The 22733-nt window shown below is 45.5% G+C and overlaps 8 protein-coding genes across 8 annotated transcripts; 3 read left to right on the top strand and 5 right to left on the bottom strand.

Moving 5' to 3' along the window:
* Positions 1-161: 161 nt before the first annotated feature.
* On the top strand, positions 162-910 carry ASPGLDRAFT_62983 (nucleoside triphosphates FAP7; the record flags this gene model as incomplete). Its single annotated transcript, XM_022548605.1, has 3 exons — positions 162-344; positions 398-546; positions 709-910. The coding sequence occupies 3 exons, from the start codon at positions 162-164 to the stop codon at positions 908-910; spliced, it is 534 nt and encodes a 177-aa protein (XP_022406162.1).
* Positions 911-967: 57 nt separating this feature from the next.
* Positions 968-1858, bottom strand: ASPGLDRAFT_115615 (non-canonical purine NTP pyrophosphatase; the record flags this gene model as incomplete). The annotated part of the gene is made up of 6 exons (XM_022539704.1): positions 968-1036; positions 1100-1161; positions 1228-1264; positions 1321-1465; positions 1523-1596; positions 1685-1858. The coding sequence occupies 6 exons, from the start codon at positions 1856-1858 to the stop codon at positions 968-970; spliced, it is 561 nt and encodes a 186-aa protein (XP_022406161.1).
* A 386-nt stretch (positions 1859-2244) lies between these two features.
* ASPGLDRAFT_41511 (type V myosin) lies at positions 2245-7604 on the bottom strand. Its single transcript, XM_022545427.1, has 7 exons — positions 7233-7604; positions 7003-7135; positions 6758-6947; positions 2836-6700; positions 2703-2776; positions 2426-2640; positions 2245-2371 (listed from the first exon to the last, which is right to left on the bottom strand). The coding sequence occupies exons 1-7, from the start codon at positions 7365-7367 to the stop codon at positions 2256-2258; spliced, it is 4728 nt and encodes a 1575-aa protein (XP_022406160.1). The 5' UTR covers positions 7368-7604; the 3' UTR covers positions 2245-2255.
* A 2456-nt stretch (positions 7605-10060) lies between these two features.
* Positions 10061-11555, bottom strand: nap1 (histone chaperone NAP1). The gene is made up of 3 exons (XM_022545426.1): positions 11199-11555; positions 11047-11126; positions 10061-10934 (listed from the first exon to the last, which is right to left on the bottom strand). Exons 1-3 carry the CDS (start codon positions 11243-11245, stop codon positions 10195-10197), a joined length of 867 nt encoding a protein of 288 aa, XP_022406159.1. The 5' UTR covers positions 11246-11555; the 3' UTR covers positions 10061-10194.
* Positions 11556-11863: 308 nt separating this feature from the next.
* Positions 11864-17418, top strand: ASPGLDRAFT_71171 (putative P-type ATPase). The gene is made up of 21 exons (XM_022549539.1): positions 11864-12079; positions 12136-12169; positions 12235-12771; positions 12825-13166; positions 13227-13361; positions 13422-13488; positions 13547-13678; positions 13732-14081; positions 14138-14283; positions 14336-14443; positions 14497-14815; positions 14898-15051; positions 15104-15436; positions 15488-15570; positions 15621-15755; positions 15808-16040; positions 16091-16214; positions 16263-16308; positions 16367-16517; positions 16570-16718; positions 16769-17418. Exons 1-21 carry the CDS (start codon positions 11988-11990, stop codon positions 17053-17055), a joined length of 3957 nt encoding a protein of 1318 aa, XP_022406158.1. The 5' UTR covers positions 11864-11987; the 3' UTR covers positions 17056-17418.
* ASPGLDRAFT_251330 (uncharacterized protein) lies at positions 17179-17799 on the bottom strand. Its single transcript, XM_022543448.1, has 4 exons — positions 17634-17799; positions 17485-17576; positions 17281-17418; positions 17179-17230 (listed from the first exon to the last, which is right to left on the bottom strand). The coding sequence occupies exons 2-3, from the start codon at positions 17572-17574 to the stop codon at positions 17353-17355; spliced, it is 156 nt and encodes a 51-aa protein (XP_022406157.1). The 5' UTR covers positions 17575-17576; positions 17634-17799; the 3' UTR covers positions 17179-17230; positions 17281-17352.
* A 353-nt stretch (positions 17800-18152) lies between these two features.
* On the top strand, positions 18153-20258 carry ASPGLDRAFT_62978 (CDC2/CDK family serine/threonine-protein kinase; the record flags this gene model as incomplete). Its single annotated transcript, XM_022548604.1, has 8 exons — positions 18153-18262; positions 18312-18393; positions 18471-18567; positions 18628-18782; positions 18835-18862; positions 18914-19127; positions 19176-19370; positions 19463-20258. 8 exons carry the CDS (start codon positions 18153-18155, stop codon positions 20256-20258), a joined length of 1677 nt encoding a protein of 558 aa, XP_022406156.1.
* A 102-nt stretch (positions 20259-20360) lies between these two features.
* ASPGLDRAFT_41504 (D-3-phosphoglycerate dehydrogenase) lies at positions 20361-22666 on the bottom strand. The gene is made up of 7 exons (XM_022545425.1): positions 22162-22666; positions 21770-22077; positions 21130-21719; positions 21038-21080; positions 20924-20982; positions 20784-20865; positions 20361-20724 (listed from the first exon to the last, which is right to left on the bottom strand). Exons 1-7 carry the CDS (start codon positions 22455-22457, stop codon positions 20696-20698), a joined length of 1407 nt encoding a protein of 468 aa, XP_022406155.1. The 5' UTR covers positions 22458-22666; the 3' UTR covers positions 20361-20695.
* Between the last annotated feature and the right edge of the window lie 67 nt (positions 22667-22733).

Here is a 22733-nt window from a genome sequence, read left to right as displayed (position 1 = left end):
ATAAGTGATAAGCGATAAGCGGTCCGAATTTATCCAGGAATCTACCCCACGGAAATTTTCCCCTCGTTATCTCCGATTTATTATCAGAGCGTCGCAAACGCGAACAGACAATATTCAATTGAGAATCCGCCCAAATCGGTATTCTTGCTGCTGGGGGCATAATGCGAGAGTCGCCGAATGTGATTATAACTGGCACCCCTGGAGTGGGGAAAACTGTCCACTGCGAACAACTGGCACAAGATATTGGGTTACGGCACCTGTCCATTAACAAGATCGCAAAGGAGCGGAATTGTTTTGAGACTTACGATCAAGAATTGGAAACTTGGGTTGTGGATGAGGATAAAGTATGGTTTTCCTCTTACAGATGTCATGATTTTCCAACTAACCTCTCTTGCAGCTCCTGGATGCAATTGAAGATGAAGTGCTTCAGGGTGGTTACTTGATCGATTGGCACGCATGTGATTTATTTCCCAGATCCTGGATAGACCTTGTCGTCGTCTTGAGATGCCCGTCTACATCAACACATTATGATCGTCTTTCAACAAGGTAACTTACATATAACTACATAGGCTGTCATTTCGTTATTTCTTTCTGCCCTTCGACCTTTAGGGCTCATCCCCCCCCCCCTTTTTTTTTTTCTTTTGCCGGCACTCTTTTCCTACTTGGATTATTTGGGAGCTACTTGGGCTAAGATAAGTGTCACCACAGGGGATATCCTGAGTCGAAGTTGCAAGAGAACCTAGACTCCGAAATTTTCGCCGTGCTACTGGAAGAAGCCCATGAATCTTTCGATGAAGAAATTGTGGTTGAACTGAACAGCGAAAAGGATGACGATGTAGAAAGCAATTGCGCCAGAATCTCGACTTGGGTGGAGTCGTGGAAACGCACACGGGCCGAGAATCAGGACTGAGCAAATGCGGATATATGTGATACCTATATATTATGCCTCCGTCTCAAGATCAAAATTTTAGGATTGTTCCTCAGCTAGCCAATTCTGCAGCTTCACCAAGGCCTTATACCGGTGGGAGACTTGGTTCTTTTCCGGATAGTTAACACACAACAGCGGAGGGACGAGGATAAGAAGCTCTTCATGTCTTACCTTTGCTTCCTTGTCCATTTCGGCGTACGTGGTCCCTTGGTACTCAAAGATTGGATCCCATCCTGCGGATCGTACATGGGTAAGCGTTTGGACTGGTCCCATAGTAGATATAAATATGTTTCACGTACCAAAATTCGTTGGACCTCTTGGCCTCACGATCGCACCCTTGGGATCTAAAGTTAGATCTCGAGTAATATATCTCGACTCGTTATACCCCTTACCTCGGTTCTTCCCTGGAATAGAATGGGTTCGGCGCCAGGACTGCGGCAGAAGGCAAATGTACACACGGCCTCGGCCGTTTTATCCTCGAAGGAATCAATTATCCTGTTCAACCCTTCATTGCCCAAGGCATCAAGGAATGATTTGCTTTGGACATGATTAATATCATATACTGGTCTTTGAGGATAGGAACGAACGACCTACATGTATGGACCAGGAAGGCCTTCCAATGCATGAAATTCAAGAGCCGTGTCCTCCGTCAAGACAGGACCCCCGACCTGCTCCGATCATAAGCCACTGGTATTGACACATAATACGGCTCGTGCAGAAAACAGAGCCATAGATTCCAATAGGTCTGCTGCTTACCACTTCCGCTGCATGTCTGCACTTTTCCTTGGCTATCTCTTCGATTGTTCCTTGGATCTCGGGCACATCGACAGATTGGTTTTCAACATTGATGACGCTTCCAAGTATCGTCCTCACCTCTGCCAGTTTGTTCTTATTTCCGGTGATAAAATTCAGCTTATTCAAAGAAGCCATGATGCCGCTCACAATGAATCGCCAGGTAGAAAAACCAGCGCGGTGAGAATGAAAACGAAATGCAGTTGTGCAAGGGTAGAGCGAGCCGGCAAGGAATGGCAGGTTGTTTTTGGCTTCTCCTTCTCCACCAAGACGCCGCCGCCTGGAGATCTTAGCACATACTAAAAATAATTTACGCCCAGGTGATCATTTCTTGGATGTTCTATGATTCTCTTTCGTAGACGCAGAGATATATTCTTCACACTATCTATTGTAGATTGCAACCATATATCATGTCACATTTCAAAAAATGGAAAGAAGGCTGACAGTATCCAATTCCACATTCCACAGATGCAAAACTCGTATCATGATCCATCCACGTTTAAAACAAAATAGCAAAACGTACTCCTACTGTACACTATCCATCAATTGGCGTAGCGGCGCCATTTTCTGCCATCTCGAGCTTCTCTTGCTGGGCCATTGCTTGAGCCGAGACAATTTCAGCAAGGCGCTTCAATCGCGGCGTTTGAAGCCCTTTTGAAGATGTTAGCAACCAGGGCAATCTCTACAGCTTCGAATTCCACTCACAAGATGGCGTATAGGTTTCCAAGGCCGTAATAACACGTGGTTCGGCAATTTCGTATGGCCCGCTATCTTCCATATCAACGGGTGTCAAAAGTAAAACATCACTCTTTTCTGTGACCCGAGAAGCTACGGCCTTCATGATCTCGCCGTTTATCGGCTGCTCATAATCCGCGACAAGGTACTGGTTCAACAGTTTCTGGATTTGGTTCGGAGAGAGCCTGAATTTTCGTTAGCCCATGGTCAAACATTAAACATTGACTTTATCCGAGGCGGGTCATACATCCAACAGATATCTTGAATTATTTCGATGTCATTAAGGGTCGCCTTCTTCAACTGAAGGAGCTTTGTTGCTTGCTGTGTCGGAGTCAGCATTGGACGTAATGCACTGTATATGTTCTTGGAGACTTCTTTACCATGAGATGTTCGAGCTGCAGAGTGCCTTCTGGCATGTCGTGACTTTTGCACCATTCTTCAATCCGCGTAATGTTGTAGTTGATTTGAAGGCCGCGCTTCCAAGACAGGAAATTTCGTCGCATTAGCAGATCGTTGAAAGCCGTAACGCCGACTAATCGGAGAAGTTCTGTAACTGTTTGCGTGATGATGGAGTCCTCCAGATAGAAGGCCCTCATTGCCTTGTAAGCGTTGTTCAGAAGGCTAAGAAGGTTGTCCATGCTATAAGCCGGGTTATTGTTAGATGGAAGAAGTTTCCCGAGGAATCGATTCGTTTCGCTCGTGACGAATCCAGGAAGAGACTGTGATTCGATGATGGCAGGGACTATCATCTTGTAAAGTTTCTTTTTCAGGACTTTCATCCATGTGTGGTAGATGTTGAACTCCAAGCTCTCCAAGTCGTGTTTGACAATCTCCAAAAGGCGGTCATATTCGTAATTATCCGTCTTTTGCGCTTCGTACCAGTCTTCAGCAAGGAATACGAAGGAGAGCATTTCGTGTACATTTGAAAGCCAGAAAGCTCCCGGATTGATAGCATCGTCACCATCATGCTGCATGACCTCTTGCTGAATAGATTGCATGACATTAGCCAGGAAGCGCTCAGATTCTTTGACAAAGCCGTTATTCCACATTTCTGAAGTGACAAGATTAATGAGATAAGCAGGGAAAAGGACCTCCTTCTCAGTTGGCGGCGGAGTAGAGCTGGGCAACGGAATTTTGAGATTGCGAATCAGGCCCATCGTAACCTCCTCGTTGAGTTCGTCCTCTTCCGACAAGAGATTCTCGAGTTCCACCTCAACGGTATCCAAGCCTGGTGAAAATGAGGAACTCGCCAAATTTTGTCGTCCAACAGAGGAAGTTGGGACTGCCATGGACACGGGCCGGGGGTTATATGCCCCGCTAAAACGATCAGTATCAATTCTTTCCGCACCAGCACTGCGCCGTTTGGGTTTGGGCTTCTTGGAGGAAACCAGGTTGATTAAGCCACTGGCAGGCGGCTGAATAGGGCCTCCATTTAGTGGGTCTGTATTGCCCCCATTCACGGGTACATTCCGCTTCGCAAGCTCCAGCTGCTCTTCGAGGTCGGCAACCTGCTGGCGGAGGGTAGCTTTGTCATTTTCGTGCTCTGCATCAAGTTTTTGAAGCCGTTCTAACTCGAGATTGGCGGACTGGATGGACTCTCTTGACGCTTTCTCTTCTTCTTGTAGACGTTTGATGTTCGCCTGCGCCTCGTTGTGATTTTGTTGCAATTTTTTCATCTCCTCCTCAAGCGCAGTAAGTCGAGCAGTGGCAATGCCAGCTTGATTAGCTTCGGCCTGCAGCTCACGAGAACGTGCTTCCAACGCATTATGGCGGCTTCTCCAAGATTTAACTTGGGTGTCGTAATTTTCTAGTTGCGAATTCAATGTTTTGTTTTCCCGTTTCAATGACTCAAGATACTGAGTCAACTCCACCACCTTGTTTTCCAGGTTGTAGGAGATCTGCTTCAAATCTCTTGCATCCTCACGTAGCTTCTTGTACTGGCTTCTGGCTTGTTTTCCTCTCCAGAGATTCTGAACCATGACAACTCTCCGACGATATTGTCGCCAGTCACGCAATTGACGCCATGATCGGAATGCTCGCTGAATGGTCTTCGCCGCATTGCCAAGTATCGTGTTCATTATGTTCCGGCGACGGAGGAAACCTTTAGCAACCGACTGGAAAAGTATGAAGTCTCCACGGATCTGGTTATAGTGCTTTCTCTCCTTCTGACCCCTCCACACTCTTTGAATCGTTGTTGCGGCCTGGTCTTGACGCACTTCGTTCGCGCGTTGTCTTGCCAAGAACCCCCTTATCAAAGCCTGCGTAGTAAGAATGGAATCGCGCGCATGAAGGTATCGACGTCGATAATACTTGCATCGCAAATTCTTTTGAATCATAATTGCACACTCGTTCAACCTTGAGGTACGAAGATTCTCAAGGAAAGCAAGCATTCCTGCCCTGAAAAATATCTTCGTCAAACCAAGCTGGTACTTATCCTGCTTCTGCTGAGTACCATCCCCTAGGGCCTTCTGCAGAATGGCATGGCACATCTCCTTGATCTCAGAGGTCCATTGAGAGGAGTGGCACAGCATGTAGTAGCGAATGGCGAACTCTTCATACGTCCAGCGAGTCGGATAGCCAGCGGTGCTTATCCGAACTGTCTCAAGAACACCACAAGCTCTCAGCTGACTGAGCACCATGGGTCCTTGGAATTGCCAGGGCTCTTTCGCCTCGTTGGGCTTAATGCAGCGTATATAATGCACATCGGTGGAATTGATCGTGTTCATTAGTTCGATCAACGAGGACTTGAAAATCCCACCCAGCGTAGGCTTGCGATTAACAGCGACACCGATCCGGCGCCCTGGGGCTGCAACTGGTTTGGACGAGGAAATTGAAACCGAGTCTTTTTCGCGAACAACAGCGGCCGTATCCAATATCTCCTTCACGAACTCATTCGAGGAGTTGCGTAGGATCTCCATGTGCTCATCTGGAACAGTGTCCCTGTTCTTTTCAATGAAGCCATCAGACTCGTAGGTGACATCAACAGCATAATGGCAAATAGTGAAGGCTGACTTTCCGAAACGAGGTTTCTTGTAGAATTTCTGCTTGTCGGCGGCGAAATTGTGATGAAGCTTCGTCACAAACTGTTCATCAGAGCCCATAGGCAACCTTGACTCTTCGTCCAACAGGGATAGAATGCCAAGCTTCGCTTCGATAAGATCGATGCATGGTTGATTGTCCGAGAAGTCAATGAAGGTCCAATCGATTTGCTCCCGCACGTACTCTTCTTGTTCGAGTTTGAAAACATGCTGGTTGAATTCCTGTTGTAGTTTCTCGTTGGCGTAATTGATGCAGAATTGTTCAAAAGAATTCTTGGCAAAATGCTCAAACCCGTAAATATCTAGCACGCCAATGAAGCATCTCACTCTGTCCAGGACTTCATCTCTTGCTAGGCCATGGTTGATTTTGTTCACAAGCCAGTCGAACAGGCTGGAGTAAATAAACTTGGCAACTGAATCCCGAACGACTATAGCTTGTTGCTGTGTCAAGTTCGATGTGATTTTCTCTCCTCTGGTGATAAGCTGTTTCTTGACAATCCACCTTGCAAATTCATTGGCATCTATTCCAAACAGTTCACAAGCGCGGACAAGAGATGGTTCCTCTGAGGACAAAGAGGACTCGGTTCGTGTAGCTGCGATCTTGACGTTTCCAAGATGCAGCAAAGCTGCAAGGATACGGAAAATTTCCGCCTGTGTCTGCTCTGGTACACCAATAGTGGATAACGACTTCCTTGTTGCGTTTAATTCAGCCTTATCGTCGACGCCATCTATCGTTGATGTGCCACCCTGGTTGAGATAATCGAAATCTTCAACTGACATAAGGCGAAGTTCTTGTTTCTCAAAATCCGATGCACCAGCCACGAGCTGGTAAAAGATATGGTAGTTGCGCTCTTTCAGGGGCTGAAACACTAGTCTCGATCTTTCCAGGAGATATGTTCTAATCTTCGCGCCGATGATGTTCGTCTTCTGGTCAAACATTATTTCAATATATTTGCCGAATCGTGAAGAATTGTCATTGCGAGTTGTCTTGGCGTTTCCGAAGGCCTCCATCACTGGATTAGTGGCCAATATCTGCTCTTCGGTTTCACTGATCGCGTCTGCTCTGCTCGTGGTGTATTTTCCAGGCTGATCTGAGGACTCGCGGGTCGCGAAATAACGCATAATGTACTTAGCGCTAACTGTCTTGCCGGCACCTGATTCACCGGAGACCACGATGGTCTGATTCTGCCCATCCCGAAGCATATCTCTGGAGAATTCCAATATTAGTCCGTGTGGCTCTGAAGAGCAGTGAGTATGTACTTACGCAAATGCCTCCTCCGCAATAGCGAACAGATGCGGTGCCTGTGAAGCTCGATTCTTCCCCGCGTACACCTGTACCATTTGCGGGACGTAGAGCGAGTCTACCCGAGCAAAGGGATTTGTCGCGATCAGTACAATTCCACTGTAGGTATATATCTCTTTTTGGGCATAGCGGAGTTTTATAGCCTGGAGGACTGTACAACTATTAATTTCATTCTGTCTCTTTATATTCGGACCGGGCATACAAACCAGCCGGTTCATTCAGATGGGATAGATTTGTAAGATCCTCGCTAGCTTCGAGCATCGCAGGATTCATTAGCGGGGGCAACCTTGGATTATTGTCCACCTGGAGCTCGGCTTGGGTTGTTTCAATTGTTTTTGTCTTGTCAAACGGATAATAGTCAGTTCATGACAGGCGATGGTCGATGGTGATGGTTTTTGGAATTGATTATGACGATGATGGTGTTTGAGAGACAAACCTCTCCATTTTCTAACTCGAACACCAGTTGCACTTTGTCCCCATCAACCAACTTCTCCTTAACTTCGGATGCAACCCATCCTTCAGTCGGCTCGGGCTGCCAGGCCCTTGTCCCGACCTCGTAGTTGTGCGCCATCAAGATTGTGGAAGATATGCACCTCTGATACCCTCAATTCAAACGAAGTCGAACCGGGGAGCCTATACTGATATCGGCATTTAAGAGGCACAACGGTTTCTCATATGTCGTAGAAGGGCGCGGCTTTGTCACGTATGTTGCATTCGCTCACTTGCTCTTTGGTGATTCACAACAACAAAAAACTGGCATGTGTTCAATATTGGATAGACTTGGGCGGGAGATATTGGACTGGCGAAGATCTGGCCATTAGTAGTATTACTTGGCTAGCGAGCCACAACCCCTGAAGAGCTGGGGAGCCGCGCGCCACTTGTCGGAATCAAAACCCCACCGTTGAGAATACTGCCAAGCGCTAAATAAATCGTATGGAGTATCGAATACTCAGTACTCAATCAGTAATAACTATTATTGTTACAGCTGCGCTGCAAATGTCTGGGTTTGGAAATAATATCAACATATATTACAATATTATTTCTGTAGCATTACTTGTAGTGAGAATAAAGTAATTATTATTGCTGTTTAAATGTAATAATACAGAGTACACAGTTGTAACAACATATCATGAAGACAAGCGGTGAGGGATTTGGCCTGAGGCGGTAAGAGATGGTTGGATACTTGCATCAGGGGCCTGGTTACAGAGTACAGAGTACTAGTTACTCTGTACTGTTAGCTTAATTGTACTATCAATCAGCCAGGTTGTCCTTCTGCATACCGTACTCTGTAGAGTAATATAATACAAGTACTAGCTGGCTTGGGGCTGAGCATCCTTAAAGGATACTCTGTACTCTGATGTTTCACGTCTTCTTTGCTAGTGTATGTATTATGAAATGGTTATGTTTTGATTTTAATTTAAAAAAAAAAAAAAAAAAAAAAAGAGAGAGCTTTGATTTGATTTCCCTTGATATCTTGCTGTAGATCTGGAACCCATGTCTTGATGTCTCATCATTGTTGCTGTTCACTCTCATTTATTGTTGACCATGAGTTGAGGGTTTGGGATTGGTTATTTATATGTATATCCATAAATTTCAGTACAGTAAAAATTTAGATGATGTTATTACTCCGTACAGTAGTATGCATACAGCCCTCTCCATTCTTTTTTGCTTTTTCTTGATTGTTTAACAAGTCTAAGCCCTAACTGCTCTCAAAAGCTCTGACATGAGATGGCAATTTTGTGACGGGCTAGGCCCGAAAAGCACCTCGAATCATAAATGGTTCTCGATTGAAACTATTCAGAGAAGTCCTCCAAGTCAGGTGACCCGAGGTCACCTGATCACGAGAACACGCACAAATCATCGCCGCCATACTAACGATTCTTCCTCCTTTCAACGAGTTCTTTTGTACATATCTATGTATTAGATAACAAGGCTTCGACCCACTACAATTTGGACACAAAACCCCTTTAACATCAGAGACTCTGGACACATCTTGTTACTAGGACCATTGCAGCATATGCATACTATCTTTCCTTAACAAAACCACCAAAGCAACTCTTCCACAGGCCAACATGGATTCGGCCCCTACCCGCACACAGCTTATCCCAGGTCCATGAAGACGTTTGTTCTATTAATATAGCTCGGCGCCAAGCTAGATGAGTTGGGTAGTTCAAGCACTCAATTGCTCGCGTAAACATTATATCCTATGACGAAGTGCGACCGCGGATGCACAGTAATCAGTCAAGTCAAATGCCGACAGCAACAACAGATGCCGTTTTCATTCACATGCCGAGCGAGAGTGCGGCCGATAACTGTGCAGTAGTTAAGGAATCTGGATCTAAGTCGGGTTTGAGTATGTCTGTACCGGATGTTCTTCCAACTACCTCAGTAGTATGTACTCCGTAGAAAGCGGAGTACTCTATTGTACGGGACTACATACTCGTATGGAACTCCGACTCATAAAGATACTACCAGTATTGTTGTGATCCTATTTGTACCTGACATCATGGGAACTACTAATCATCTGAAAAATTAAGTGCAGGATGCTGAGTTTTCCCTCCATCCTGCTAGTCATCGAGTTTCCATCATAAATCCATCAACCCGAAAGCGAAGCATGCACTGCATGTAGTAGGCCCAAACCAGATAGATGGATAGAGAAAAAATATTAAGAGAAACAGCGGTAAATGAAAATATAACCGTGAACAGTTAGAAATACCTAATAGAAGAAAAATGGGGGAGGGGGAAAAAAAAAAAAAAAAAAAAAAAAAAAAAATATGCAACAGAAAAGCTCCCCACTAGGGACTGGACCTCAACGAGCTGTGCACGTACGGTCATAGATCGCGCTTCGTTGGAGTCATATGGCTAAACCGGGCATTTTCTACCAACACGCTCAGCTTTGTTTGCACTCAGCCGCCTCCTTCTTGGGCTTGGAAGCACCGTCCTGATCCGAGTTAGCAGTCATTGATATTGAGGAACGAAGACCATGGGGGTGGTTTTGGGGATAAATTACCTCTTCATCGTCAGAATCCTCGTCAATATCACGGTCAGATTTCCTATCATCGTCTTCATCGTCTTCATCCTCGTCTTCGTCGTCTTCATCCTCGTCGTCAAAATCATCAGGTTCCATGTCATCACCCAATTCCTCAAATTGAAGAGCTTCGCCGGTAAACCAGTCGATTGCGCGGGGAATGAGTTTCTCCTTGATATCCTCTCCAAGTTGGTAATCCAATTCAAGACGCTCTTCGATGTCAGTGGCAACAGTATCATCGTCATCCGTTGGCGGCTGCGGGGGGGAGAAGAAATTGAAGAACGACTCTGTGGGCACCGTAACCTTGACCACACGGGTTTGCTTCGTATCTTGAGGTAAAGAAAGCAATTAGCCTAGACCCTCTTATTCCCTAAATTCTCCTTAACTTACTTTTGTTCCTCTGTTTTTTGCTCTCCACACGAACTGTAAGATCTTTGTCGGATTTCCAGTCGATCCTGGATCCCTCAGCATGATCATAGATAAAATCACCACCGTAACCACTCTCCTCTTTGTAATAATAGGTCTTCGAAATTGTTTTGTTCGTGAAAAATTCGTTTTCTGAGAATTCAAAGATAAGACGGAACCCTGGGCGGTCGAGGTACTCCATGCGGACGTCAACGAGATGTTTCAAGGCTTCCTCATCCCGCTCGGTAATCATCTCGGCGAGTGAAATCTGATTCTTCATGGCAGATAGCCAAAATTCGGGAATGCCGGACATTGCGGGCTCCTTCTCCTCTTCTTTCTTGGGCTCTTCTTCGCCTTCCTTCGCACCTACATCTTCCTCTTCTTCCTTTTTTCCTGCATCAACCTCATCGTCAGTCGGTTCCACAGCGCCGTTGACTATTGTGGCACGTCTCTGATAAAGAGGAGTGAATTTGGCGAAGTATTTCTTCTCAAGTTCCAAGACCTCCTCCTGGAACTGAGCCTCCAGCTTCGCGTGCTCTTTTTGGACACCCTTAAGGCCAGCCACGCGTCGACGGACAGATACAGGAAGCGACTCGATATAGCCAGATGAACGTCCAACAAGAGAACCAAGCTTTCCTTGGATCATGGATACGAGTCCAGGATTTCTTGCGAAGAGAGAAGCAGCCGTAGCATGGTCAAGGGATTCTAAAGCGACTTGGTCAGGAATGAAAAAAAGAAGCGGGGAGGGGATCGGGGATGAGGAAAGAGGACGTAGAGTAAAACCTCAAGGGAAATTTTCTTCTTCTTTTTTTCTTACCTTCTTTGATGCTAGCGACTCCAGGCTGTTGGGCATGAGAAGAGATAGGGGCGTTGTTTGCAGGTGTGTTTTGAGGCGTACTGTTGATGAGACAAGACGGTCAGTCAAGTGCCGGGGAGAAAAAATGAAGAGAAGCGCATAGTAGTACTTACGGGGCGACTGGAAAGTCTGCCTTCTTGTTTCTGATGGGTTCAGACATAGCGGTGGATGGACCAACAGAAAAGAAGCAGAAAAGGATGGGGTCGAGGGGCTGTTGCGAGGAGAAGGAGATGATGAGAAGAATTTGATACGCCTGAGTAGTTTTGGAGGTCTGGAATACTTGGTGGGATCCTTTAGCGCCCTTGGGCCGAGGGGCTTGGCGGGACGAGGGCGCTGGCTGTTGAGAACCTTTTTGGACGGCAACACGCTCCCAACAATAATAAATAGAATACACTCATACACATCCCGATAAAACAGACAGTAGTACTTATCACATACCTGCAGTAAATCTTTTTCTTTTACATTTTATTTAGTGAGATTTGTAGTAGTTATATAATTGCGGGGGGAAGTACTACTTACTCATGGGCAATGTCGTTTGAAAATAAATAAAAAATACATAGGTTGAAAGTACTGTAATGTTGGTAATTTATTATCATTTTATTCTACTCATCATTCAAGAAAAAGCAGAGTTCACAGTAAGTACGGAGTACGAAGTACTTCGTAGTTGTTCAGATATTACAGGCAATTAAATCATGTGACTTTAGCCAGAACTCAAGCGATAAGCTCTATTCCGTAGATCTACGCGCATTTTACCCGCATGTAACTCTACCTACCTTTCATGAACTTCTGTATATTCTTCGTCAAGACAACCGCCTATTCACTAACCAATCCTATATTGGTATTACTCATAGCCAACCACTTCAAACATCCCATTAGGTCTACATATTTCGAGGTGCAGCGCGATGGATGATAATGAACCATGGCCGACAGGAAACGATTCTGCCGGGACCTCAGCATTCAAGGTTGACTACCGGCGTGATTCTATGAGAAGCAGGTTAATAGAAACAAACCAATCGCACTGAATGAAGGGCTCAGCTAACGCTACGTTAGCCTTGTTTCAGACGTAGAAATGGCTCGCAATGAGGTTCGTTGATCAACTCTACATTAATTCTTGGTGAAGATATATAATTAAACCTTGCTATACTATAGGTTTTCGATGGGCCAATTTCCGAGAGCATTCCATCAAGTATCGCATCTTTCTCTCATCGTCGAAATCGAAAAGATTCTACAGTCAGCTTTACCTATTTTCAAGAAGAAGATTTCGTACAATGGCCGAACGCAGAGGCATTGGATGCCGAAAGCGACGTTGAGGACTTATCATCTGTGGATAGTGTTGATGAAGCGAACTTAGAGCCAGCCAGATCCTCGCTCGGGTCCAAAAGACCCTCCTTTTCCAGGGCCTCAGTTGAGGATCCTCTCCTTTCGCGACGCGTTTCTAATAGCTCACATTTCCGAGATAAAACGTCTGATTCCAGGCTTAACCAGAAGATATATATCGCGTCAGAGGACCTAACCGTTGTTTTCGCTGGATTCACTACTAGCATTTGTGGCTTTATAGTTTATGTGACTTTCTGCATTCTCACTTTTGGATTCGCCTATCTGCTATTTCGATGGCTACCGAGGCTGAGAGTACGGTTGGTTGGCAAACCAACACCACTTCGCAAATGCCACTGGATTGCAGTTGAGGTGAGTTTACACATGCAAATAACCTGGTCTACCCTTTGGCTGATCATGCGCAGGACCAGTGGAATCAGTTTGCAACTTACGGTGTTTCCAGTCAACTGTACGGTCGTCCTATTTCTACTGTCTTTGCTGACACCCAATGCTATTTGTATGACGAAGAAAACGACCCGGCTATTTCTTCTTTACGATACATCGACTACAGATATCTCCGATTTTTCTACCACCCGCTAGAGGACAAATTTTGCTTGCTCAATGGCTGGAAGGATCAAACATGGGAAAACGTGAGAATGATGCGAAGCGGGTTAGACGCTGATGATCGCGACAATCGGGAGCAAATATTTGGCCCCAACATTGTGGATATCAAGCAAAAGTCAGTGCCTCAGCTCTTGATTGATGAAGTAAGTGCTTTGTTTTTAGAACCCCCCTCCCCTATGGATTGGTTCTCACAAATAAATAAGGCTTTTCATCCGTTTTATATATTTCAGGTCGCCAGTCTTATTCTTTGGTCGCTAGACGAATATTACTACTATGCTGTTTGTATATTCCTCATATCGGCCTTCAGCATCAGTGCGACAGTGATTGAAACAAAATCAGTATGCATATTCTAGATTGCAAGAAGCTGCGTCCATCGTGGTTGCTCATAGAAGACACAGACAATGCGCCGGCTCAGAGAGATGTCACTTTTTGAATGCGATGTGCGTGTATTAAGAAATGGGTTTTGTGAGTTGTGCCCCCCTTCCTGTCTCTCTCTTTCTTTTTTTTTTAACACATGGCCTAGGGAGATCTGTCCCATCTCAAGAGCTAGTTCCTGGGGATGTTTTCGAGTTTTCCGACCCATCCTTGAATGAAGTCCCTTGTGACTGTCTTCTGTTATCTGGAGACTGCATTGTGAATGAAAGCATGCTCACTGGTTTGTGGTACCATTTATTGTGTCGATAATATAGGGTTCTGACCAAATGCAAGGTGAATCTGTTCCTGTATCAAAGTCTCCTTTGACAGATGATGCGCTCAACTATCTTGATCTAAGCGCTCCATCGGTTCACCCTGATGTTGCAAAGCATTTCCTTTTTAGTGGAACCAAGGTTATTCGGGCCCGTCGGCCGCAAAATGTCGAGGATGATGAAGGCATTGCACTGGCGATTGTAGTAAGAACTGGTTTCCTAACAACTAAAGGCGCGCTAGTCCGCTCCATGCTCTTTCCAAAGCCATCGGGTTTCAGGTTCTACAGAGACTCCTTTCGGTATATATCTGTGATGGCTTTCATCGCAGTTTTGGGCTTCGCAGCGTCGTTTGCCAACTTCCTTAGACTCGGGGTAAGGTCAATATAACCGATATCGCTTGCTCATTTAGCTGACCGTTAACGCGAAAGCTATCCTGGCATTTGATAATCGTCAGGGCTCTCGATTTGATCACAATTGTTGTGCCACCAGCTCTACCAGCTACGCTGACCATAGGCACAAATTTTGCCCTTTCAAGACTTAAAAAGCATAAAATCTTTTGCATCAGTCCGCAAAGGTAAGGCAATAACATGTTTTGATCTAGTTTATCTGCGCTAAAACGTGTTCAGGGTAAATGTGGGGGGCAAGTTGGATGCCATCTGTTTTGATAAAACGGGAACACTTACCGAGGACGGATTGGATGTATTAGGAGTGCGGACTGTGAATCGTGACATGAGGTTTGATTTCATTGGAATATCAATACAAGTACGTGCTAACGTACGGTGCTCAGATTGTCAGAACTTTTATCTGAGCCAATGCCTGGGTGTCTTACATTCTTGACATCCGCCGATAATTCCCAAGACCCCGAGAAGCGCCAAAGTATAATTTACACCATGGCCACGTGCCATTCCTTGCGCGTTGTGGACGATGAATTGCTGGGCGATCCTCTTGACGTGAAAATGTTTCAATTCACTGGGTGGTCATATGAAGAAGGCGGCAGTCGTGTGTCTGAGCAGCCAGGTTCTAAATACGACACTATTATGCCGTCTATAGCAAAGCCACCTGTTCCAGCAGCCCATATCACTAACCCTGAAATAGGAACCTTAGATGTGAGTTACTCTCTTTGTATCCCCCATACCAAGTCTGCGTTGTACCTAAATCTTGAGAGCTAACAGTGGCTTCAATCTTCAGCCATCAATAGAGCTTGGAGTATTGCGGAATTTTGAATTTCTTCCGCAACTTCGCCGCGCAAGTGTAATAGTCAGGCAATTCGGTGATGCTGGTGCAAGCTTCTATGTGAAAGGCGCCCCTGAAAGCATCAAAGCTATTTGCCGCCCTGAAAGCTGTCAGTGGAAGTGGGCCCAGTAAAAATATAATGTTACTGACCGAAGCTGCAGTACCGGTTGATTATGAAGATCTCTTAAGTCAATACACCCACAAGGGGTATCGTGTCATTGCCTGCGCTGCCAAATATGAACAGAAACTCAGCTGGATGAAAGTTCAGAAGATGACACGTGCAGATGCAGAATGTGATCTGAAATTTACTGGTTTCATCATATTTGAGAATAAATTGAAACCAGAAACTACCGATGTGATCACAGAACTGAATCAAGCAGGGATACGGAATATCATGTGTACAGGGGACAATATCTTGACTGCAGTCTCAGTTGCTCGCGAGTGTGGCTTGATCGGTCCAGATGAACCATGTTTTATACCACATTTCGCAGAAGGTTGGTCACAGCACTCATTGATTTCGTACATTCTAACTTCCCGATAAACAGGTCATTACAATGACCCGGGAGCTTGTCTCTCTTGGGAGAATGTCGACGATTCGGCCCATAAACTTGATGGGAATACACTTATGGTATGTCTCCTAGCTGCCCTTGAAGGCCATCGACTAACAGCTGGAACAAGCCCCTGCAAGATCCAACGGTTGTTGATCTATCTGTACCTGGTAATGTCTGCAACTTGCATAAATATTCGCTTGCAGTCAGTGGAGATGTATTCCGATGGCTGGTGGACTTTGGCAATGAGTTAGTGCTCAAAAGGGTATGCAATGATGAATTAGTCTCGACATCGCACTTTCTAATGTGGGTTACAGGTACTTGTACGTGGAAAAGTGTTTGCTCGCATGTCACCTGATGAGAAACATGAGCTTGTAGAAAAGCTTCAGTCACTTGATTACTGTTGTGGTTTCTGTGGTGATGGTGCAAATGACTGTGGTGCATTGAAAGCTGCAGATGTTGGTATCTCTTTGTCTGATGCTGAAGCATCTGTAGCTGCACCATTCACAAGCCGTCATTTTGAAATCTCCTGTGTTCCAGCATTGATTAAGTACTTCTACAAGTCTATCCCCGTCAATATCTATGGCTAATACTGTGCAGGGAGGGTCGAGCTGCTTTGGTTACCAGTTTTTGCTGCTTCAAATACATGAGTCTCTATTCAGCGATTCAATTTTCTTCTGTCAGTTTCTTGTACACATCGGCATCAAACCTTGGTGACTTTCAGGTGCGTACGTCAGGGAAATATACATAGTCCAGCTTCTGACATTCTCAGTTTCTTTTCATTGATTTGGCTCTTATATTGCCTATTGCGATATTCAGTAAGTTCAGCACCTACTATGCCCTAGCGCAGTTTATTAATTGACATGTCTCCAAAAGTGGGCTGGACAGGTCCTGCTTCTGGGTTGTCTAGAAAGCGGCCAACTGCGGACCTCGTTTCACGAAAGGTCTTGACACCGTTACTCGGACAAATCATGATATGCGTCTTGGCTCAGTTTACAATCTATAAAATAGTCAAATTACAACCATGGTTGGTACAAACCTCTTTAACGTTAGGATATGCGGTCTAATTCTTATCACAGGTTCGAACCCCCTCGTCTGGACTTAGAGAAGAGCAATATTGAAAACTCCGAAAACACTGCATTATTCTTGTTTTCGTGTTTCCAATATGTCTTGATAAGTGTGGTCCTCAGTGTCGGGCCACCTTTTCGAGAACCAATGAGTTCAAACGGTTGGTAGTAACATCAATATTCGTGTCTGACTTTCGCTAACAAGTGCTAGCACCATTCCTTTTTACGATACTTGTGGATATGTGTCTTTCGAGCAGTATGCTCTGGGGGCCGCCAAAATTGGTCGTTCGGGTCATGCAACTGACATTTTTGTCGGGCAACTTTAAGACATGGTTACTTGCTTTGGCAATTGGGAGCTTTTTACTGTCCTGGACAGCAGAAAGACAGCTTTTCCCTCGCCTTGCCCGCGTTTTGGGAAAGGTGTATATGCTGCTGCGACCAGGACACCACAAACGGCGCCGTCAATATAAAGTGCTCCTCGAAGATATGTTGATATGAAAACGGTTTATGTCAAATGAACCTACCTTTGATATGGAACGGTATTGACACAACAACTGAATTGAATACAAATAGCAATTCGTCTACACAGATATGTGCTCTCTGCCAAATTATTGATGTTCTCGTGGTCATCCGCAGTCTCGAAGTAGATAAAATAACCAGTTGGATATAGAGCATGAAGCCCCATGAAACCATAGATGCCCATTGAGTTATAGACAGGCTAACTAGAATAATATGCCTTCAATTCTTGCTGATTAAGGAATCATGGAGCGAGAGGAACGCAATGTGAATTGCATTTCAGTGGTCCCAGGGATGCTTCAAGCCCAACAAAGCAGAACCATCCTTCTTGGCTCGATACATTAGCTGTACGTCGGAAGAAATTCTGAATCAGCAAAGTCTCCAGCAGAGATACTCGACTGGGAGTCGTACAAAGAACCACATGCTGGCACCCAGAGCAGTTGCTGTAAAGCGATAGAGCGGCCGTGCCGGATGGATGTGGATCGGGTGGTTTGCAGCCATATCTGATGTTCTATTTAGCAAACAAGTTCATCTTCAAGGGTGCCCCTAAGAGTACGTACCGATTGAGTTTTGTGGCTTCTGATTATTGTAAATTCCAGAATGCAAGTTCGTTATCAAATTGTCGGTTGCAAAAGGTTGGCGGAATCGGAACCCTCTGTCTGATCATGTGACTCCGAGGAACATCATTGAATAGGTTGCAAAAGATCAAACGTTATAATTCCAGAATACAGCAAAATATGAATTAATCACTCAACTCGAATTATTCATGGATTTTTGGCATGCTTCCCATCCCCAAAGGTTTTCTGGAATCACAACACGCAGCGCCACGCAGCTTGCGCTGATTACTTAGGGGCCTACTTGCCGGATTTCTTTCCACCACGAGTATTGCGACTGTCATACGTACTGAGTTCGCTTCGAGGAGGGCTTCGGATTAATTGCTGTGGTTGACGACAAATCCGCAGCTTCATACCTCCATACAAATACCTAGCGTCACTCGATCCTTGTACTTCTCGAAACCTGAGGGAGATCGTCGTATACTTTTAAGGATCACCGGGGCGAAAAAGAGGTTAAGGGAGAAAATGGCTGCACCATCCCTTGAGAGAAACCAAAACGGTAGCGTCCGATTTAATGGAAGTTCGAGTATCCGTGACTTCGAACTTTTGGGAAAGCTTGGAGAAGGTACTTTTGGGTAGGTGCCGGCGAAGGAATGCAAAAGGAATATACTGAAACTCTCACAGTGAGGTCTACAAGGCAAGATCCAAAAGGGAGGCTTCTGTTGTTGCCCTGAAAAAGATCCTTATGCATAATGAAAAGGATGGTGTAAGAGTCACCCTGTGTACTCCTTCTCCTTCTCTACTTTATCCCCGGCATGGCACTTTATTAACCGGTGTTTCAAGTTTCCAATAACGGCGCTGCGTGAAATCAAATTGCTCAAAATGCTCTCACATCCCAATATTCTCCAGCTCAGAGAGATGGCTGTAGAGCGAAGCAAAGGTGTGTTTATGTTTCTTCTTCTTCTCCCCCCTTCCCACAGTCTCGCTGAAACTGTCCAAGGAGAAGGACGAAAGAAGCCAAGCATGTATATGGTCACTCCGTATATGGAGCATGATCTCTCGGGACTTCTGGAAAACCCAGCCGTGCATTTTACCGAGCCACAAGTCAAATGTTATATGCTACAGCTCCTCGAAGGGCTTAAATATCTACATGAGGTATTCTTCTTCTTCAACCTTGCTCGTGAGGGGCTCGTCTGACGTATTGCAGAGTCGTATCTTGCATCGTGATATGAAAGGTATGGTGAAACGCATTTGTATATGAATGTTATTGGCTGACAGCCGAATAGCTGCAAACTTACTTATTAGTAACAGAGGTATCCTTCAAATTGCTGATTTTGGGCTTGCACGTCCATATGATGAACTACCGCCTCAGTCTGGTAAGGGTGGTGGAGAGGCAAGAAGAGACTATACAACTCTCGTCGTCACTAGGTGGTATCGTCCTCCAGAGCTTCTCCTCCAACTTCGCCGTTACACAACTGCTATTGATATGTGGGGTGCTGGGTAGGTTTACCAATCCACATTCAATGGCCTCTCCTCTAACAAGCACAGGTGCGTCTTTGGTGAAATGTTTAGGGGGAAACCCATTCTTGCTGGAAATAGTGATCTTAACCAAGCACAACTTATATTCAACCTGGTGGGCACACCTTCTGAGGAGAATATGCCCGGATGGAGTTCACTTCCAGGTTGTGAAGGTGTCAAGAGTTTCGGATTCAAATCAGGAAATTTGCATCAAGTGTTTAAAGAGTATGTTCATTCCAGCCCATCCTTTTCATAAATTGAAAAAAAAAAAAAAAAAAAAAACCGGTACAAATGGAGATTAGCTAATGTCGCGATAGTCTAAGCCCTACTGCCTTATCACTGCTCAGTGAGCTACTCAAACTGGATTGGCGAAAAAGGATAAGTGCCATTGACGCACTGAAACATCCTTACTTCTTCAGCGACCCGCTTCCAGCACGTCCTGGCGAGCTGCCGTGTTTTGAAGACTCTCACGAATTTGATAGGAAAAAAAATCGTGGGCAACGAGCGGTAATGCCTCCCGCTCCGCCAGGGGGGTCCATTGGTATGGCTCCAAGTGGAGGGTGGACAAACTCCGGAGCTAGAACAGGCATGGAAAGCAGAAATAGCCGTATCCCTGGTGCTGCACGCGCTAGCAAGTCGAATCCAACCGGAAGCCATGACAACCATTTTCGGCGCACAAATGATAATAGAGGCAACGAGGTTCATTTGGCACGAGCGAGGCAAGGTACTGAGAGCATAAATCAACCCTTCCAAATACCGCAGAGAGACGGCGGTTTACCGCCCAAACCACCATTACCCACCCACCAAACATGGGTCGGGAATCAATTCAACAGAACCGGAAAGGATAGAATGCATCAGAATCGATTCGGTGGTCGACCGGAGACAAGTGTGGACTCTTATGTCCCCAGCTATAGTGGCATAGGTGATCGGGTACGGAAAAAGGATGGCGATAGTTCGAGCCCTAGTACTGATTATCGCCATTCCAGATCCGAACAAGCAAACAGGAGAGATAGAGATAATTACCGGGATTACAATTCAAGGAGACGAAGCCGAAGTCCTGCCTCGAGGAAAGGGGACAGAGCCATAGATAGAGGGCTGTACCGTCGGTATTAGGAAAACGAAAAGAAGGTTTTCATCTCGTCACCTGAACTCCTGTGTATGCAATTAAATACGATCGTTCTTACAGCCGTACTTTAAGACGAAAAAGCATATAAGGATTCAGATCTTTCATTGCTCTCGCTCTTCTTTCTTCTTTAGTAAGAGCATAGGTACGAGGATTTTTATTTCTGGTTTTCAGTTGGCATTCATTGCTTTCATACAAAATGCAAATACAGCCTCTATTCCGTTGAGGGATCTCTAATTGGCATCAACCATCCAATTTGCTTTTGCCCCCTTTCCCATCCAATGCATAACCTTGTTGAATTAATAAGAACACATAGAAGAAATGGAAGAACTGAACTGGTATGACTGCTTGCAAGAAACAGACTGCCAGGTACCATTAGGCACTGAGCGGATGGCATATAGCTGCAATAAATGCTTCCACTGCAAGCTCAATACAAGATTCTCGTCATAATTCGAGCTAGAGGGTCAAAGGTTAGCATGTATTTGTACAAACACGACAAACAGGGACACCCATACATGAGAGGCCTTCAAGACGCTCATAGAGATCCTTGATCGTGGTGGCGTCGACGCTACTTATATCAGCCATCAGATAGGCCACCTAAAATTAATGGGTTATCCACCGAGTTCATCTAAAAAATTGAGCAAAGAATGCATACATCACCTCTGCTATCAGTCATTTGTTTATCGACATTATGGTCGCCAAGGACTTCGTTCACTGTGAAAATGGTGTTAGCCAAGTCCGGGTTTTAGAACCACTCACAAGAACGTACCTGTTCGCAGAACTCCTGGAATGTTGTGATGGATATAGATCACCTATACAATTATTAGCCGAGGTAGAACACGGGTGGGGAACTCTACTTACTCGGGCATGGTTAGGCTCATCCATGGTGAGCGACCGGAGAGCCACTTCTGGCACATTGACAGCGCCCAAAGTTGTTCCCTCGTTGACATAACGTACCAAAGCCTGTCCAACTTCGATACCAATCGCACTTTGTGCTTCCTCGGTGCTTCCTCCAATATGAGGGGTCAAAATCAAATTCTTGAGGGACCGTAGGTCTGCTGCCCAGGTATTGAGCTCATTGTTGAAATAATCACCATTTCCAGCAGGTTCGTTTGGATAGACGTCGAGAGCAGCACCGGCGACTTTTCCAGAACGCATGGCATGGATCAATGCGGGGATATCAACAACAGTACCCCGGCTGGCGTTGATAAGATAGCTCCCATTCTTCATCTGCTCAAATTGTTGCGGCCCAATCATATTCTTCGTCTCAGGAAGCTCAGGTACATGGCATGTCACAAAGTCTGACTCGGCGAGAAGAGCATCCAACGTCGGCACCTGGCGAGCGGTACCCAATGCCATCAGGTTCACAACATCATAGAAGACAACGGACATGCCCATTGCCTCTGCCAGGACTGATAACTGGGCGCCGATGTGACCGTAACCAATTATTCCTTCCTGTGTAAGTCATATCTCACTATAAAAAAGCTTGTCGAAGGCTTACCTAGAGTTTTCCCCCGGATCTCCCAGCATTTGTTACTGACTTTATTCCAGGTACCACTGTGCATCTCGTTGGAACGATCGCCAAGCTGTCGAGCGAGAGCAATGATCTCCGCTATAACCAATTCTGCAACGCTGCGAGAATTGCTGAACGGAGAATTGAAAACAGCAATTCCATGTTCCGCTGCGTACTGAAGGTCGACCTGGTTTGTACCAATACAGAAGCATCCCACGACAATGAGATTACGGGCTTCCTTTAGCACACGAGCCGTGAGCTTTGTCTTTGACCGAATGCCGATTACATGTACATCACTTGTTAGAAACACAATGTCAGTTTTATATCCTGCTACCGTCATGGATGGTGAATATAGTTTGAGATGAGGAAAGGAGTCGCACCGAATTTTCTCAATGAGCTGATCCTCTGGGAGCGATGACTTGAGAACCTCTACTTGATATCCTTGCTTGGTAAGAATGTCTCGCCCGGTCTGATTGACATTTTCCAAAAGTAAGACCTTGATGTCTTCTGTGGCAAATGGTTTCAAGTGTTTTGCGTTGGCCAGGGGGATGATTGTGCGGGCTGGTAAGGCAGACGCCCCATGACTAGACGGCGGAGTTTGGAATGAGGTCGATGGAGAGTTAGACATGTTCACGTTCTGTGAAGCATTGAGATCCAATTCGTCTTGGGCTGCCATGGCCAACTCGTCGTTGCTCCTCTGTATGAAGCTGAATGGAGCGTGGAAAGAAAGATGAGAAAACTGGATGTTCAAGGGCGTCGAATTTCGCAATATACCAAGATTCGCTCCCGAAATCGGACTAAGTATGTACGTACCATACATATACTAGTGACTCATCGGGATCTGGTTAGTGGGGTCCGGAAGCGTTAGTGTTTTTTTTTTTTTTTTGAAGCCCCTCGAAGGGGCAAATACTACTACTGTGCAGGCGGTGTCAACTTTAAGGAAAATTGCCAA

Source organism: Aspergillus glaucus (genome assembly GCF_001890805.1).
Source record: "Aspergillus glaucus CBS 516.65 unplaced genomic scaffold ASPGLscaffold_1, whole genome shotgun sequence".
NCBI lineage: Eukaryota > Fungi > Ascomycota > Eurotiomycetes > Eurotiales > Aspergillaceae > Aspergillus > Aspergillus glaucus.
This window is presented reverse-complemented; position numbering and strand designations above follow the sequence as displayed.

Bases quoted from the DNA above. Each gene is read 5' to 3' on its own strand.
- ASPGLDRAFT_251330 (XM_022543448.1), bottom strand. From the start codon at position 17,574: ATGGCTGCAAACCACCCGATCCACATCCATCCGGCACGGCCGCTCTAT. The intron at 17,419-17,484 runs GTACGACTCCCA...TCCGACGTACAG, and splicing joins GTGCCAGCATGTGGTTCTTT to CTAATGTATCGAGCCAAGAA.
- ASPGLDRAFT_41504 (XM_022545425.1), bottom strand. From the start codon at position 22,457: ATGGCAGCCCAAGACGAATTGGATCTCAATGCTTCACAGAACGTGAAC. The intron at 22,078-22,161 runs GTGCGACTCCTT...GTTTCTAACAAG, and splicing joins CAGCTCATTGAGAAAATTCG to TGATGTACATGTAATCGGCA. The intron at 20,983-21,037 runs GTACGTTCTTGT...CCATTTTCACAG, and splicing joins TCCAGGAGTTCTGCGAACAG to TGAACGAAGTCCTTGGCGAC.
- nap1 (XM_022545426.1), bottom strand. From the start codon at position 11,245: ATGTCTGAACCCATCAGAAACAAGAAGGCAGACTTTCCAGTCGCCCC. The intron at 11,127-11,198 runs GTAAGTACTACT...TCTCATCAACAG, and splicing joins GCAGACTTTCCAGTCGCCCC to TACGCCTCAAAACACACCTG. The intron at 10,935-11,046 runs GTAAGAAAAAAA...AAGTCGCTTTAG, and splicing joins AGTCGCTAGCATCAAAGAAG to AATCCCTTGACCATGCTACG.
- ASPGLDRAFT_71171 (XM_022549539.1), top strand. From the start codon at position 11,988: ATGGATGATAATGAACCATGGCCGACAGGAAACGATTCTGCCGGGACC. The intron at 12,170-12,234 runs GTTCGTTGATCA...GCTATACTATAG, and splicing joins TAGAAATGGCTCGCAATGAG to GTTTTCGATGGGCCAATTTC. The intron at 16,719-16,768 runs GTTGGTAGTAAC...AACAAGTGCTAG, and splicing joins AGAACCAATGAGTTCAAACG to CACCATTCCTTTTTACGATA.
- ASPGLDRAFT_41511 (XM_022545427.1), bottom strand. From the start codon at position 7,367: ATGGCGCACAACTACGAGGTCGGGACAAGGGCCTGGCAGCCCGAGCCG. The intron at 6,948-7,002 runs GTTTGTATGCCC...ATAGTTGTACAG, and splicing joins CCATCTGAATGAACCGGCTG to TCCTCCAGGCTATAAAACTC. The intron at 2,372-2,425 runs GTGAGTGGAATT...CATCTTCAAAAG, and splicing joins GGAAACCTATACGCCATCTT to GGCTTCAAACGCCGCGATTG.